Source organism: Crocuta crocuta, unplaced genomic scaffold, assembly GCF_008692635.1.
Source record: "Crocuta crocuta isolate KB4526 unplaced genomic scaffold, BGI_CrCroc_1.0 scaffold205, whole genome shotgun sequence".
NCBI classification, from domain to species: Eukaryota; Metazoa; Chordata; class Mammalia; order Carnivora; family Hyaenidae; genus Crocuta; species Crocuta crocuta.
In genome coordinates this window covers 2,253,824-2,268,532 of record NW_027530644.1, presented here as the reverse complement: position 1 = coordinate 2,268,532, position 14,709 = coordinate 2,253,824, and the positions used below count along the sequence as shown (strand labels likewise).

At 36.6% G+C, this 14,709-nt stretch overlaps 1 protein-coding gene and 1 non-coding gene across 2 annotated transcripts in view; one reads left to right on the top strand and one right to left on the bottom strand.

Moving 5' to 3' along the window:
• Positions 1–14,709, bottom strand: part of LOC144235557 (E3 SUMO-protein ligase ZNF451) — an 86,255-nt gene that overhangs the window by 49,091 nt on the left and 22,455 nt on the right. Inside the window, exon 4 of the mRNA XM_077769109.1 lies at positions 3,876–4,001. Within this exon, the coding sequence (XP_077625235.1) occupies positions 3,876–4,001 (126 nt within the window). The remainder of the gene's footprint in view (positions 1–3,875; positions 4,002–14,709) is intronic.
• LOC144235562 (U6 spliceosomal RNA) lies at positions 8,180–8,283 on the top strand. The gene has a single exon (XR_013336252.1). It is a non-coding gene; the product is annotated as a U6 spliceosomal RNA (small nuclear RNA).

Here is a 14,709-nt window from a genome sequence, read left to right as displayed (position 1 = left end):
TTAACAAGCATTGTGTAGAGATTTAAAAAATTCCCTATAATCAAATTAAGTATAGAAAGAATGGTTTTATTATAAAATTTAAAAGGTTCCTTTAGTGCAGGACTTGTAAATCCTTCAAGTGTCAACGTCTGTGTGATTTTCCACACAGAGAATATGCAATATCTCAAGAAATCATCAAATATTTTTTTCAAAGTATATCCTATAGTAATAGTGTTCTGAATAATGCATTATGGAAAACAAAGAGAATTTATTCAAAGAAAGCAATATTGTAAGACTCCAAAGATACTTTCTAATGTACAAAATTAAATCACTTATTAAAGTTCCTTACAAAAATCTATCACAATAAAAACTCTTAGATTAATTAGGATCAAGTACAATGACATGCCAGCTAACAGCCTATTTATTGTAAATTGTCAAAATTTAAAAACAAACAGATATTTTAAAAGTTCTGACATTTTTAATAACAGAATTTGAATCTGTGGTCATAGATAGTCAATGCTCAAAAAACACTTGTTGGCTCAAGTCATCCCCAAATTAGCCACTACTTTTCCTCTGTCATGAAGCTTCTTCCACAAACTTTAGGGTTATAGCTCTTCTTTTTTTTTTTTTTTAAATTTTTTTAATGCTTTATTTCTAGGAGAGAGAGAGACAGCGTGAGCAGGGGAGGGTCAGAGAGAGAGGGAGTCACAGACTCTGAAACAGGCTCCAGGCTCTGAGCTGGCAGTCAGCACAGAGCCCGACGCGGGGCTCGAACCCACGAACTGCGAGATCATGACCTAAGCGAAAGTCGGACGCTTAACCGACTAAGCCACCCAGGCGCCCCTGGTTTTAGCTCTTCTTATACACATCATCTTAACTCCTAAAGTATATCCACAAGCAAAGCTTGTCAGTCAACACAATATTATCTCTGAAAGTAATTTATCTAGTGAAGATTTTTAAGTTTATTTATTTGCAGAGAGCGAGACAGCGACAGAGAGAGATAGAGCGAGCGAGCATGCGCACGGGCTCGCACATGCGCATGAGTAGGGAAGAAGAGAGAACAGGAGAGAAAATCCCAAGCAGGCCCTGAGCTGTTAGTGTAGAGCTCCATGTGGGTGTGACCCCATGAACCACGAGATCATGAACTGAGCTGAAACCAAGAGTGGGAGGCTTAATCAAGTGAGCCACTGAGGCACCCCAAGATTTTTTTTTTTTAATTTCTTTTTAGGTAGGCTCTATGCCCAAAGTGGGGCTTGAACTCATGTCCCTGAGATCAAGAGTTGCATACTGTACTGACTGAGCCAGCCAGGTGCTCCATATCCAGTGAAAGTTTTAATGACTTTTCTTTTTTTCTATAAAACCACTCCATCACAAAAGATGAACAATTCACCTTAATAGTAAGACATTTCACAAAGGCCTAAGAATAGTTGAAAGATATTTTCTACTATATCTAGTTTTTTTTTTTTTTAAAATGTTTTATTTATTTCTAGGAGACAGAGAGAGACAGCATGAGCAGGGGAGGGTCAGAGAGCGAGGGAGTCACAGACTGAAACAGGCTCCAGGCTCTGAGCTGGCAGTCAGCACAGAGCCCGACGCAGGGCTCGAACCCACAAACCATGAGATCATGACCTAAGCGAAAGTCGGATGCTTAAGCAACTAAGCCACCCAGGCGCGCCTACTATATCTAGTTTTGGTCAGAGTTACCATCCACTAGAATTCTTCAACAATTATTATTTTAGTTTCATCATCTTCCTGTTTATTTTTGTTTTTTTGTCATATAATTAAAAAAAAAGTTATCTATACAGGAAACCAAATTTTAAAAAATCATGAATGGATTGGCAAGAAGTGAACTAAAGCATCTATGTTAATTTCTCCCTTAGAAAATAAAATCTTGGGGCACCTGGGACTCTGTTGGTCAAGGTCTGACTCTTGATTTTGGCTCAGGTCATGATTGAGTCCCATGTCACACTGTGCTAGAGCCTACTTGAGATTCTCTCTCTGCCTCCCCCACCCCAAAATAAAAAAACTTAAAAAAACAAAAAAGAATGGAATCTTAAGAAGAGATATAAATTTATTCTTCACAACTGATTAAACAAGAATTTCACAATTTCAATAAATTCCTTCAACGCTGAGGTAAAATCTTTAATAGAATATATCAAAATTTATATGGGTGGAAGCTGAAACCACCCCTGATAAAAGCACTAAGTATCATAGTGCTTGTAAGATTCTGAACTCATCACAGACACTTTATTATCCATGTAGGAACACTGCCTAGGAAAAGAAGCTAGCATCATTCAGGAAATCTGTGGAAAAGGACAGCTTGCAAATCACCCCTCTTGAGATTTTCCCCATGACCCATAACAACACACATAACATAGTTTTGGGGGGAAAAAAACCTTCCTTAAAATTGATTATTATTTCTGTCAGGAAAGAAATAATCCTAATTTTTTTATATCTTTGTGCATTAAGCATTTTAAACATACAACTAAAATACTATGCTCTAATGTAATTGGTATTACATTATATAGTAAACATCCTCAAACACACCTACTTCTAAATGCAAAGAATATTAATTTATTCTATGGAGATATTAAACAGGCTATAGAAATATACAAATTCCTTTAAGATAACCAACAGACAAGCAATTAAAACACAGATGTTAAAATTTATAAAATCATAGTGCTTATCCCACCCTGGGGGATCATCTCCAACTTAGTCCCTACCAAATTAAAGCACAAAGTCTATAAAAGCAAAGTGACCTGCTGAAACCCAAACAAGCTGCTGGCAGAGCCATTTCCACTTTTTTTTTTTTTTTTAAAGTAAGCTTTACATCTAATATGGGACTTCAACTCATGACTCTGAAATCAAGAGGTGCATGTTGTAGGAGTGCCTGGGTGGTTCAGCTGGTTGAGGGCCTCACTCCTGATTTCAGCTCAGGTCACAATCTCAGTTGTGAGACTGAGCTCCACATTGGGCTCTGAGAACAAGGGACCTGTTTAAGATTCTTTCTCTTGCTTTCCCTCTGCCCTTTGCCCTTACATAAGTGAGCCCTCTTTCTAAAAAAAAAAGTTGCATTTTCTACTGACTGAGCCAACCAGGCACCCTTCAATTTCCATTCCCAAAGTCCTAGTATTACTTTCTACTCATAACATACATTTGTCAGCCCTAAGGGATTCTTTTTTTATTTTTATTGAAAAAAAATTTTTCTTAAAGTAAACTCTACCCCAACACAGGGCTCAAACTCATGATGCTCACATCGAGAGTCACATGTTCTATTGACTGATGGAACCAGCCAGGTGCCCCAGTACTGAGGGATTCTTTAAATAATTCATCCAGGGCCTTCTAAAGCAAGTGAAGAAAAAGATTTACATCATTAGAGATTCTATATAAAACTTCATTTTCCACATAGCAACTCTTCGACAAACCGGATTCAAAATTCCTTCCTTTTTGTAAGATTTAATCTGAAGGGACAGGCTCAAGTTTGAGAAAGTGGTCTGATTCTACTTAGTAGAAAATAATCTTTCTTTTAATAGCTTATGTCTACAGAAGAAGCACCAGTAAACTCTTATCATGCCTGTGATATAGTAATCAGAAACCCTTAATTGCTTATCTACTATAAGAAATCTCATGATTTTTAATTCCCAAAAATAGAGCCCACTCCAATTTTTCTCTTGTATACATATATGATCAGAATCTAACAAAAAGACAGATATAAAAACTTACCATGAATTACTACTAAATTAATGAGATATTTAGAGTCCATACTGAACTTGGATTTAATTATACATTTTTTGATGACAAGTTTCTCTTTACAATTGTATTATATTGTATACAAATTGTATTATAAACCAAAAAAACCCAAATATGGTAAAACGCCAATTAAAATAGCCACATACCCTGAATGCTCTATTCTTCTCTTCTTTCTGCTGTTTCTCTACTTCAACATGGCGGGCTAGACGAGCCAGAGTTAAAGCAACTTTATCTTTCTGATGGTCAATATAGTCTTTATGCTTAACATTTTCCTATAATTGAAAAAAACAATATTCATTGATTTTAACTAATAAAACATGCGTTGGAATAATGAATTCATTTACCAAAGACTTACTATACTAAAGATCCATTTACCTTTTTTGTAGTTTATTTATTTAAGTAATCTCTACACCCAATGTGGTGCTCAAATTCACAACTCTGAGATCAAGAGTCATGTGTTCTTCTGAGTGAATCAGCCAGGCACTCAAGAACAATTTATTTATCATTATGAAATTTCTAAGAATGTGTCTTAAAAGGTCTAACAGTACAAACATCCCTGATTCTGGTTTTTCAGCAATGGCAGAACAGTATTTACTTAAAAGAAATTATTGATTAAAAAAAAGATCTAATTCCCAGTTTCCAGTCCAACATGTAAGGACCTTATAAGCTACCACTCCATCCTGACAAGTAAAAAGCTGAAAAAAGCCAAAAAGTGAAGATCTCTTCTTAGATCTACTGGAGAAGTGAGGTCATAGCATAAACTGGTGCTCTGAAAAAGACAGAGGGCAAATACAGAGCATCACAAGTTAATGGAGCAGAAACCTATGAGAGGAAACCTTAGCAGGAAGAAATACAGGTAAAAAAAAAACAAACAAAAAAAACCCTGAATTGTAATTGATGAATTGCTGGAGGCTCAGTGGGATAAGTCTAAGCGGTCACAACCACAGGATGACCCAGTCATGGAGAGCCCTCAACTTTTTTGAGTTTACCTCCAGGAGTTCTACCAGGTTCTCACAGTAAACACTGGAGAAAAATCCTCTCATGCGTCCAACAGGGGGAGAGGAAAAGTAAACATTTTGAAATATGCCAGAGCATTTTGTTCTTAATAAGGTCTGCCCTCACCAACAACTATTTTACCAGAACATAACCTGTAGGAGTGTTATCAGAGTTAACCAACCTGGGAAAATAGAAAGACCCAATGCTAGCTCCATTTAGCCTACCACATGGGGGGAAGGGAAATACCAATTTCAGGCCACACAAGCCATCCTTCCCCTTGAAAGAAGGGAATGAGAAGCAGTGTTGAAGATCACCACAGTCCAGGAGCACAGGCTCAACAAGACAGACTTAATCACAGGACTACAGAGTGCTACCATGCCCCATGCCTTACCATTACATTATAAAGGCCCATTTACCACAGTTCCTCTTACCTAATACATCGTATCTACCTTTCCACTGAAAATTATAAGGAACACTAAAAGGCAAAAAACAGTTTGAAGAGCTAGAGCAAGCACAGAAAGGCAGACTTGGCAAGGATGTTAGAATGATTAGATCAGGAATTCAAAACAACTATGATTAACAACATGCAAGAACAGATGTGTAATGTAAGAGAGATACAAATCCTAAGAAAGAATCAAAAAGAAATGCTACATCAAACACACTATACAAGAAATGAAGAATGCCTCTGACGGTCCCATTAGTAAACTACACACTGCCAAGAAAAGAATTTCTATACTTGAGAATACGGCAATACAAACTTCCAAAACTGAAAAACAAAACAAAGACTGAAAAACACACAAAATGCAATATCCAAGGACTGTTACAAAAGATGTTACATATACATAATGAAAATACCAGAAGAAAGAAAACAAAATACCTTAAGCAATAATGACTGAGAATTTCCCCCAATCTATGTCAGACACCAAACCACAAATCAAGCAATAAAATCCTCTTTGCTCACAGATGACATGATATTTCTTAAAAAACAACATGCAGGGGTGCCAGAGCAGCTCAGTAGGTTAAGTGTCTGACTTTTGATTTCGGCTCAGGTCATTATCTCACAGTTTCAGGAGTTCGAGCCCTGTGTTGGGCTCTGTGCTTCTGGTGTGGAGCCTACTTGGGATACTCTCTCTTAATTTCTCTGCCCTCTCCCTGTTCATGCCCTCTCTCTCTCAAAATAAATAAATTTAAAAAAATTAAAAAACAAGTAAATATATAGTAGTTAGGGGTGAGGTAACCTGTGTAATTAGATATTTATAGAGCTTTATTCATAAATGTCAAAACTTGGAAGCACCAAGACATTTTTTAGTAGGTGAATGGATAAACTGTGGTACATCCAGATGATGGAATATCAGTGCTAAAAGGAAATGAATCATCAAAAAAAAAAAAAAAAAGCCATCAATTCATGAAAGGACATGGAGATTTAAAAACATATTACTAAATAAAAGAAGCCAATCTGAAAAGGCTATACATACTATATTATTTCAACTATATGACATTCTGGAAAAGGCAAAACTATGGTGATAGTAAAAAAGATCAATAGTTGCCCAGGGTTGAGGAGAGGGAGGGATGAAATGGCAGAGTACAGATTTACAGGGCAGTAAAATTATTCTGCATGATACTATAAAGGGGGACACCTGTTATCACAAGTTTTTACAAATTCAGAATGTACATTAATAGTGAGCCCTAATGTAAACTATGAACTTCGTGATAATGACGTGTCACTCTAGGTTCACTCATTATAACAAATGTATCATTATGCTGGGGGATGCTGATAATGAGGGAAGCTATACATGGGTAGGGGCAGGAGGTATACAGGAAATCTCTTTATCATCCTCCCAGTTTTACTTCCCCCCAAAATAAAGTCTATTAAAATTTTTTTCAACTAGAAAGACTGGATTACTTTGTAGCACTCTGTAGGCAAATCAGTTATATATGTACAACCCAAATTTTATCTATAGTAGGATACAGTCGCATCACCAACCATGTCAAACATCAAGTGGGACTTTCCAAGTACACAAAAGTTACGCTGAAGTGAGTATATATAAAAAGGTCAAAATGGTATTTTCAGTATGAAGCTGCATCTTTACAATAAGGAATGCTCACAGAATCACTTGGGATGCAAGCAATCCAGCTGACTTCGGACCACCTGGCCAGCCTTCACACACCCTTGTACCAGGTACTAGATGACATTCTCCTAATTTCACCAAAATAATTTTTTATAAGGCATAGGACAATGCAGCTTGTTAGAAATAGAGTCAAAAAATTTGTTTATCTGAATTCTGATCCTTTAGTAAAAGCATATCTAAAGGCATTATCTGTTTTAAACACAAAAATTTACTCTTTGGGAAGCCAAAAATAATACCTCTTTATTTAAAATGTAAATACTACCTTGAAAAGGAAATCTAGAGTAGATTCTAAAAGAATTTTTTAATTTCAGGAAGTTAATGATACTCAATCATGAGCCTAGAGTATGTTAGTTTTCCTAACACGGATACATTTTTAGGTTATAAACTCTAGTAAAAGTTGTGCTTGGAAGGTTAAGTAAACCAAGGTCATATTAACAGTAGGTACACAAGGTATAAATTTAGGTTTACCTATAAAAATATGTTGTTGGATCACAATTCTGGGGACAGAAAGAAGGCCATGTTTTGAATTAAGGTAATTCTAATGCAGGAAGAGCTACCCTTGAATTGATGGTTCACTATCATTTTACTTTTTCTTAGGCCACCACAAAATAACTATTCTGAAATATTTCTTAAGTTATTCTTATTCAGGAAGATTTTACACTTTATTCTTCTTAAAGTTTCCTTTAAAGCACAATTAATGGTTCTCTGCTTTACATTATAAATTATAAATATACTCTCGGAGAGCCTGGGTGGCTCAGTCAGTTAAGCATCTGACTCTTGGTTTTAGCTAAGGTCATGATCTCACAGTTTGTCAGCTGAAGCCCTGATCTGGCTTCACACTGAGAGTGCGGAGCCTGCTTGAGATTCTCTCTCTCTCTCTCTCTCTCTCTCTCTCTCTGTCTCTCTGCCCCTCCTCTGCTTATGTGCTATCTCAAAATAAACAAACTTTTAAAATATTCTAAATATACTCTGGACAGAAAACTAGCTGAAAATTAAAGTCTGAAACAGAGATTATATATCCAATGGGAAAAATTTTTAGTAACCCATTAGTCACAAAATATAGGTAAGAACTTTACTGTCTTCAACCTATACTAATAGGCTAGGAAGAGAAATTTAGTCCCTTATCCAGCATTCAAACATTTGTTTAGATCTCTTCAACTTAATTCTAAAATTAATATCTAGTCCTAGAACATTATTCTTTGGCGATCAAATAAAGACCGTTGGTATTACTGTTTGCTAAAATTACTTTTCCCATATTTAGCTATCAGTGGCCTATGTTAACTTAATGAACTAGCTAACTACATCAATTAAAAAGATTATTTCTGATGCTTGCTTCGGCAGCACATATACTAAAACTGGAACGATACAGAGATTGGCATGGCCCCTGCGCAAGGATGACATGCAAATTCGTGAAGCGTTCCATATTTTTTTGAGGGTGTTATACTGAGCGAAATAACTCAGGCAGAGAAGGACAAATATCATATGTTTGCATGTATAGGAGGATTAGGAGGAACTTAACTGAGGAACAAGGGGGAGAAGAAGGGGGGAAATGGTGGGGGAAAGGGAGAGAGGCAAACCATGAGAGACTCTTAATGCTGACAAAAACTGAGGACTGATGGATGTGGGGAGGAGGGGGGATGGGCATGGAGGAGGGCACTTGTGGGGATGAGCACTGGGTGTTATGTGGAAACTAATTTGACAATAAATGATTTGTAAAAAAAAAAAAAAAAGGCCAATAAACATAAAAAAAAAGATTATTTCTGTGATTCCCAACTAAGTCTGTTTATTATTTTTCATGATTTTGAAGGGCTCAAAAGACCTAACAGCTCTGATACTGAAAAGAAAAGAAACTTGAGTTTGGTTTTCTTCTCCTTTTCCTCGAAGGGGAAAGTTTCTATAACTCTGGCTACCTATATTGAAAGCATATAAGTAGATATGAAAGACAATTTGCTAGGAGTAGATAAAAAGGAATGAACGGCAGCCAGAGAAAGAGTGAACTTCAACTCTGAAACCTCTGCCATTTAAAATGAGAATAATTAATTATATCAGGCAGGTGATGATACTCATTTATTTTTCTATTACAACTTAGGTTTTGTGATCACAGTTGCTGGTTTAAGCCAGGCGTGAGTAATGGGTTATTTATGATCACACACTCACTCCAGGAAGCCAAATCCTTTGAATTTCCATTTTTAGAGGTTCAAGATGAGGGGCAGCCTCTAGATCTTACTAAATTACACTTCTATGGTTCTGGGAGAACACACATGCACTGGAAAGGCCAAGATGACTGATAGTAAAATATATACTAGGGATTTTGCCTATTGGGTCACAGAAGGCCTTATTTTGCCCAGAAGTATAACAGGTAATTCAAAGAATCAATATGTTCAGAAATATATTTTAACTTATCAAAAAAAAAAAAAAAAAGCAAGGGGAAAAAAACTTACTGCAGGCCACCTTGTTACTGATTGAAAAGCAGAACCAAAGTATACTGTTATTTTCCAAGAACATGGACAGAAAGTAAACTCATCTCATGCTAGAAGAAAGTATATTAAATGTTTCTGTAAATTAAGATGAAAAAGAGGCCACTATATTCTTATGTGTGGGAGTGTCCACCATTCCATTAGTGACAATATGCTGAATTATAATTTAATGTCAAGTCACAAAATTCTAGGATTGTTCTTAGGTTATATTTGTCAGTCTTCCCCAAAGCCTGTAGTGTTAATAAGCATTTAGGTCCTTAGAGTTTTCTAAGGTCAGACTTTCAGGTATGTAAATTCTCAAGCTAGAAATGGAATTAGCTCTCAAAGGTAAGAATGGTTAAGAATAAAGACACAGAGAGGATGATGCCGTATGAAGAGACTGAGTCATGCGGGGAGAATGCTATGAGAGACATAGGCAGAAACAGAAGTGATGAAGCTGCAAGCCAGGGACTGCCAGCCTCTGCTGGAAGTGAGGAGAGAGGTGAGAACCCTTCCCTAGCGTGGTCAGATGGTGCATGGTCTGGCCATACTTGGACTGTCAGTCTCCGGAACTGTAAGAGAATAAATTTCTGCTGTTTTAAGCCAAAAAGAAAAAAAATAATAAAATGTTAGCAGCTATAGGATCTTCAGAGGCATCTTTCTTGAAGCACTTGCTGTGCTTCACCCTGGATTAACTTCCGTATTAGAAACTATTTAAAGAATACTAAAATTGAGTCCATGGTTATAGCAAATAATCTGTAAGAAAATGCTATCCACTCAGTTATTTTTTAGGAGAAGAATATGAAAATCTCAAGAGATACACTGGAGAGGGGAGAGTCTGTTTCTATTTTAGATCATTCTCTGCATCAGTTTTTCTTCCATACCCTCTCCTCTCCCACTGGGGAAGTTGTGTGGTGTTAGAATTAAGAAAGTTGTCAAGTCAGAAAATGTTAAAAGGCAAATTCTAGTTCAGGAACTATGGAAAAAAATTTTTAAAGAAAAATTTTTGTTTTTCATTTGGGAACCACAGGTATGGCTAAAATGCCAATTTGACACACACAAAACATCTGTGGGTGATCAGGAGTTGGAAGGTCACAAAATGAGGGTCACACTGGGTACAGGATGAAAAGCTGTTCCAGAAACTCAGAAGCCAGGCTAATATGGCCTCTCTCTGTGATCCTATCTGTGCTCACTTTGGACACTATGAACTCCTTATGTTTTCTGGTATATTCTTCATATTTTTATCTAAAATTTGGGTTATACAAAGCAAATTTGAGTTGTGTCCTAGAAATGGCAGTCAGATTAAGAATACTGGTTAAATCTGAGTACACATATCCATGAAAGTTAAGCATATACAGGCATACCTCATTTTATTGTGCTTTGTAGATACTACACTTATAAACTGAAGGTTTGTGACAACGCTGCAACCAACTAGTCTACTGGTGTGATTTTCCCAGAAGCATTTGCTCACTTCATGCCTGTGTCACATTTTGGCAAGTCTTGCAACATTTCAAAATTTTTCATTATTCTAGTTATCCTGATCTGTGATCTTTGATGTTACTACTGTAATTGTTCTGGGGTGCCATGAACTGCATATAAAGACTGCATAAACGTTGTCTGACTGCCCACTGACTGGCCTGACAAGGGCATCTCTCCCTTTCTTCAGGCCTATTTCCTGAAGACATAAATATTGAAATTAGGCCAATTAATAACCTGACAATGGCCACTAAGTGTCCAGATGAAAGGAGGGGTTGCACATTTATACTTTAATAGCCAGAAAAGATTAAGCTTAGTGAGGAAAACATATTGAAAACCATGATAGGCTGAAAGCTTGGCCTATTGCACCAAAAAGGAAAGTTGTGAATGCAAAAGAAAAGTTCTTGAAATTAAACGTACTACTCTAGTGAACACACAAATGATGAGAAAACAAAACAGCTTTACTGCTGATACCAAGACACTTTTAATGGTTTGGACAGATCAAAGCAACCATAACATTCCCTTAAGCCAAAGCCCAATCCAGAGCAAAACCCTCTCTTCAATTTTTTTCTGAGGAAAAAAAAAAGTTTGAAGCTAGCAGAATTGATTCACAAGGCTTAAGAAAAGCTGTTTCAGTAAACAGTGAAGTGTAAGGTGAAGCAGCAGGTGCTGATGCAGAAGCTGCAGTTTATCCAGATCTAGCTGAGATAATTAATGAAGGTGGCTACACTAAGTCACAGATTTTCAGTGTGGATGAAACAGCCTTCTACTGGAAGGAGATAATATCTAGCACTTTCATAGCTAGAGAGAAGTCAATCCATGCCTTCAAAACTTCCAAGGACAACAAGCTGACTCTCGTTAGGTGCTAATGCAACTGGTGACTTTAAGTTGGAATCAATGCTCATTGACCATTCTGAAAATTCTAGGGCCCTTAAGAATTATGCTAAGTTTACTCTGCCTGTGCTCTATAAATGGAAAAAGGCCAGGATAGCAGATCTGTTTACCTCATGGTTTACTGAGTATTTTAAGCACACTGTTGAGACCCGCTGAAAAGGAATTCCTTTAAAATAGTACTCACTGACCATGCACCTGGTCATCTAAGAGCTCTGGAGATGTACAGTGAGAATTCATGTTTTTATGCCTGCTAATATAATACACATTCTACAGCCCATGGACTGAGGAACAACTTCATCCCTCAAGTCTTATAATTTAAGAAATATATTCTGTAAGGCTATAGTTGCCATACATAGTGATTCTTCTGATAGATCTGGGCAAAGAAAATTGAAAACCTTCTGGAAAGATTTACCATTACAGCAGCCATTAAGAACATTCATGATTCATGGGAAGAGGTCAAAGTATCAGTATTAATAGGGGTTTGGAAGAAATGGATTCCAACCCTCTTGGAGGACTTTAAGGGGTTCAAGACTTCTATGAAGAAAGTTAAGTGCAAATGTGGTGGAAATAGCAAGAGAAATGGAATTAGATAGAAGTGGAACCTGAAGATGTGACTCAATTGCTGCAATTTCATGATAAAGCCTTAATAGATGAGGAGCTGCTTCTTATCAATGAGCAAAGAGATTTCTTAAAATAGAATCTACTCTTGTGAGGATGCTGTGAAGACTGCTGAAATGATACCAAAGGATTCAGAATATTACCATGCTAGAGATTGTTCTTGAAATGCAGAGTTAATCAAAGCCAACAAACCTCATTGTAATTTTATATTAAGAAATTGCCACAGTCACCCCAAACTTCAGCAACCACCAACCTGGTCAGTATGAAGCCATTATCGAGGAAAGACCAGTAAGTAAAAAGGTGAAAACTCACCAAAAGCTCAGATGATGGTTAGCATTTGTTAGCAATAAAGTATTTTTAATTTAAGGTATGTATATATTTTGAGACATACTACTACTGCACACTTAACATTTGTGTAATTGTGGTGGTCTAGAACCAAACCTGCAAAATCTTCAAGAATGCCTGCACAGGTCAAAGTAAGACTTCTTTTGTTCTTGAGGACAGAATGTTTATGTTTTTTAATTTTTTAAACATTTTTATTTATTATTGAGAGACAGAGAGAGACAGAGCATGAGTATGGGAGGGGCAGAGAGACACAGAATCTGAAGGAGGCTCCAGGCTCTGAGCTGTCAGCACAGAGCCTGACGTGGGGCTCGAACTCACAAACTGCGAGATCATGACCTGAGCAGACACTGGGACGCTTAACTGACTGAGCCACCCAGGTGTCCCAGAATGTTTATGTTTTAATGTAGTGTAGTTGAGTTATAGCAAAAATTCCAAGCTAGAAGGTATAACTTGGGTAGGAAAGGAAGAAGGCTCTCTTAGGAGATCTAATCTGTAATAATGGGATTCAATGGGTCAGTATAACTGGGGACAGAGGGAAAAGGAAAGCCTGACATAAGAGTACCTTATTTTGTCAAGTAAGGACACTTTTTTTTTTTTAAAGTAGGCTGATGCCCAGCGCGGAGCCCAACGCAGGGCTCAAACTCACCTCCCTAAGATCAAGACCTAAGTTGAGATCAAGAGTTGGAGACTTAACTAACTGGCCAACCAGGCACCCCAAATAATGGCATTTTAAAGGAACTAATACCAATAGTCACCATTTCTTAAGAGTAAAGACACAACCTCAAGTTGATACTTTAAAATTTCCCTTAATGGTCTCATATTAAATTTCGTCTTGTGAAAAACTAGCTGCACTATCCTGCTTTTTCTTTTTGCCATACACCAATAACCACCTCAAAATCAGTTCGGTTGAACTTAAAGTCAGTTTTGATCATGAACTCACAATTCTGATCATAAAAGATCATGAGTCACATTCAGTGTGAATTCCACTATTTAGACAAAATTTTCACCAAAGTAATTAATACTTTCACTTACTAATCAAGTTTAATGAGATAACAAAGACTTCCTGGAAACTATTAAATTTCTAACATTAACGTGATCTATTGTAAAATCATACAATATCATTAAATAGGCAAATTAATGACACAATGGCACAAAATACCACTTATCAATGAAGTTATCTGTATATATTTCAATGTCATTTTTCCCTCACTTATATTTGTGAAAATAATTTTGTTTTGTTAATTAAAATATGTTAAGTAAAATCTAGAAAGCTATACATCAAAATGTTAACAGTAGTTGTTTCTTTTTTCTTTAAAAAAAAATTTTTTTTAATGTTTATTTTTGAGAGAGAGGACAGAGTATGAGTCAGGGAGGGGCAGACAGAGGGAGAAGCAGAATCTGAAGCAGGCTCCAGGCTCTGAGCTGTCAGCACAGAGCCCGATGCCAGGCTTGAACCCACAAACCATAAGATCATGACCTGAGCCCAAGTAAGACACTTAACCGACTGAGCCACCCAGGCGCCCCAAGTTTTTTTTTTAAATCTCTATTTCCTAATATTTCTACAGTGAGCACATGTAATAAACCTATGAACAAAATTTCAATTTACTTTTTAAAGTAGGCTTCACACCCAGCACAGAGCCCAACACAGGCTTAAATTCATGATCTTGAGATGAAGAACTCAACCTGATCAAGAGTAGGCTGCTTAACTGACTGAGCCACCCAGATACCCGATGAAATTTCAGTTTTTAATGAACAAGACAGTATAAAGACAAAAAGAATTGAGGATTTCACTCTTTTGTTTGGGAATGATAGATTTGGTTTAAATTAATCCCTTACAAAAATGTAAGTTTAACATTTATACTTCATAAAGGTAGATGGAAATTCTGTATCTAGAGCAACATAATCTGTTAGCAAATTGTATTTAACTTTTTTGTCCTCTAGATTTTTTCCTCTAGAAATCAAATGACAAGATTACGTTATTTTCCAATCCTAACAAAAAAAGATATTAATCATAACTAAGGCAAGTCATATTCAACAGACTTAAGGACTATCAGGAAAGTATATTT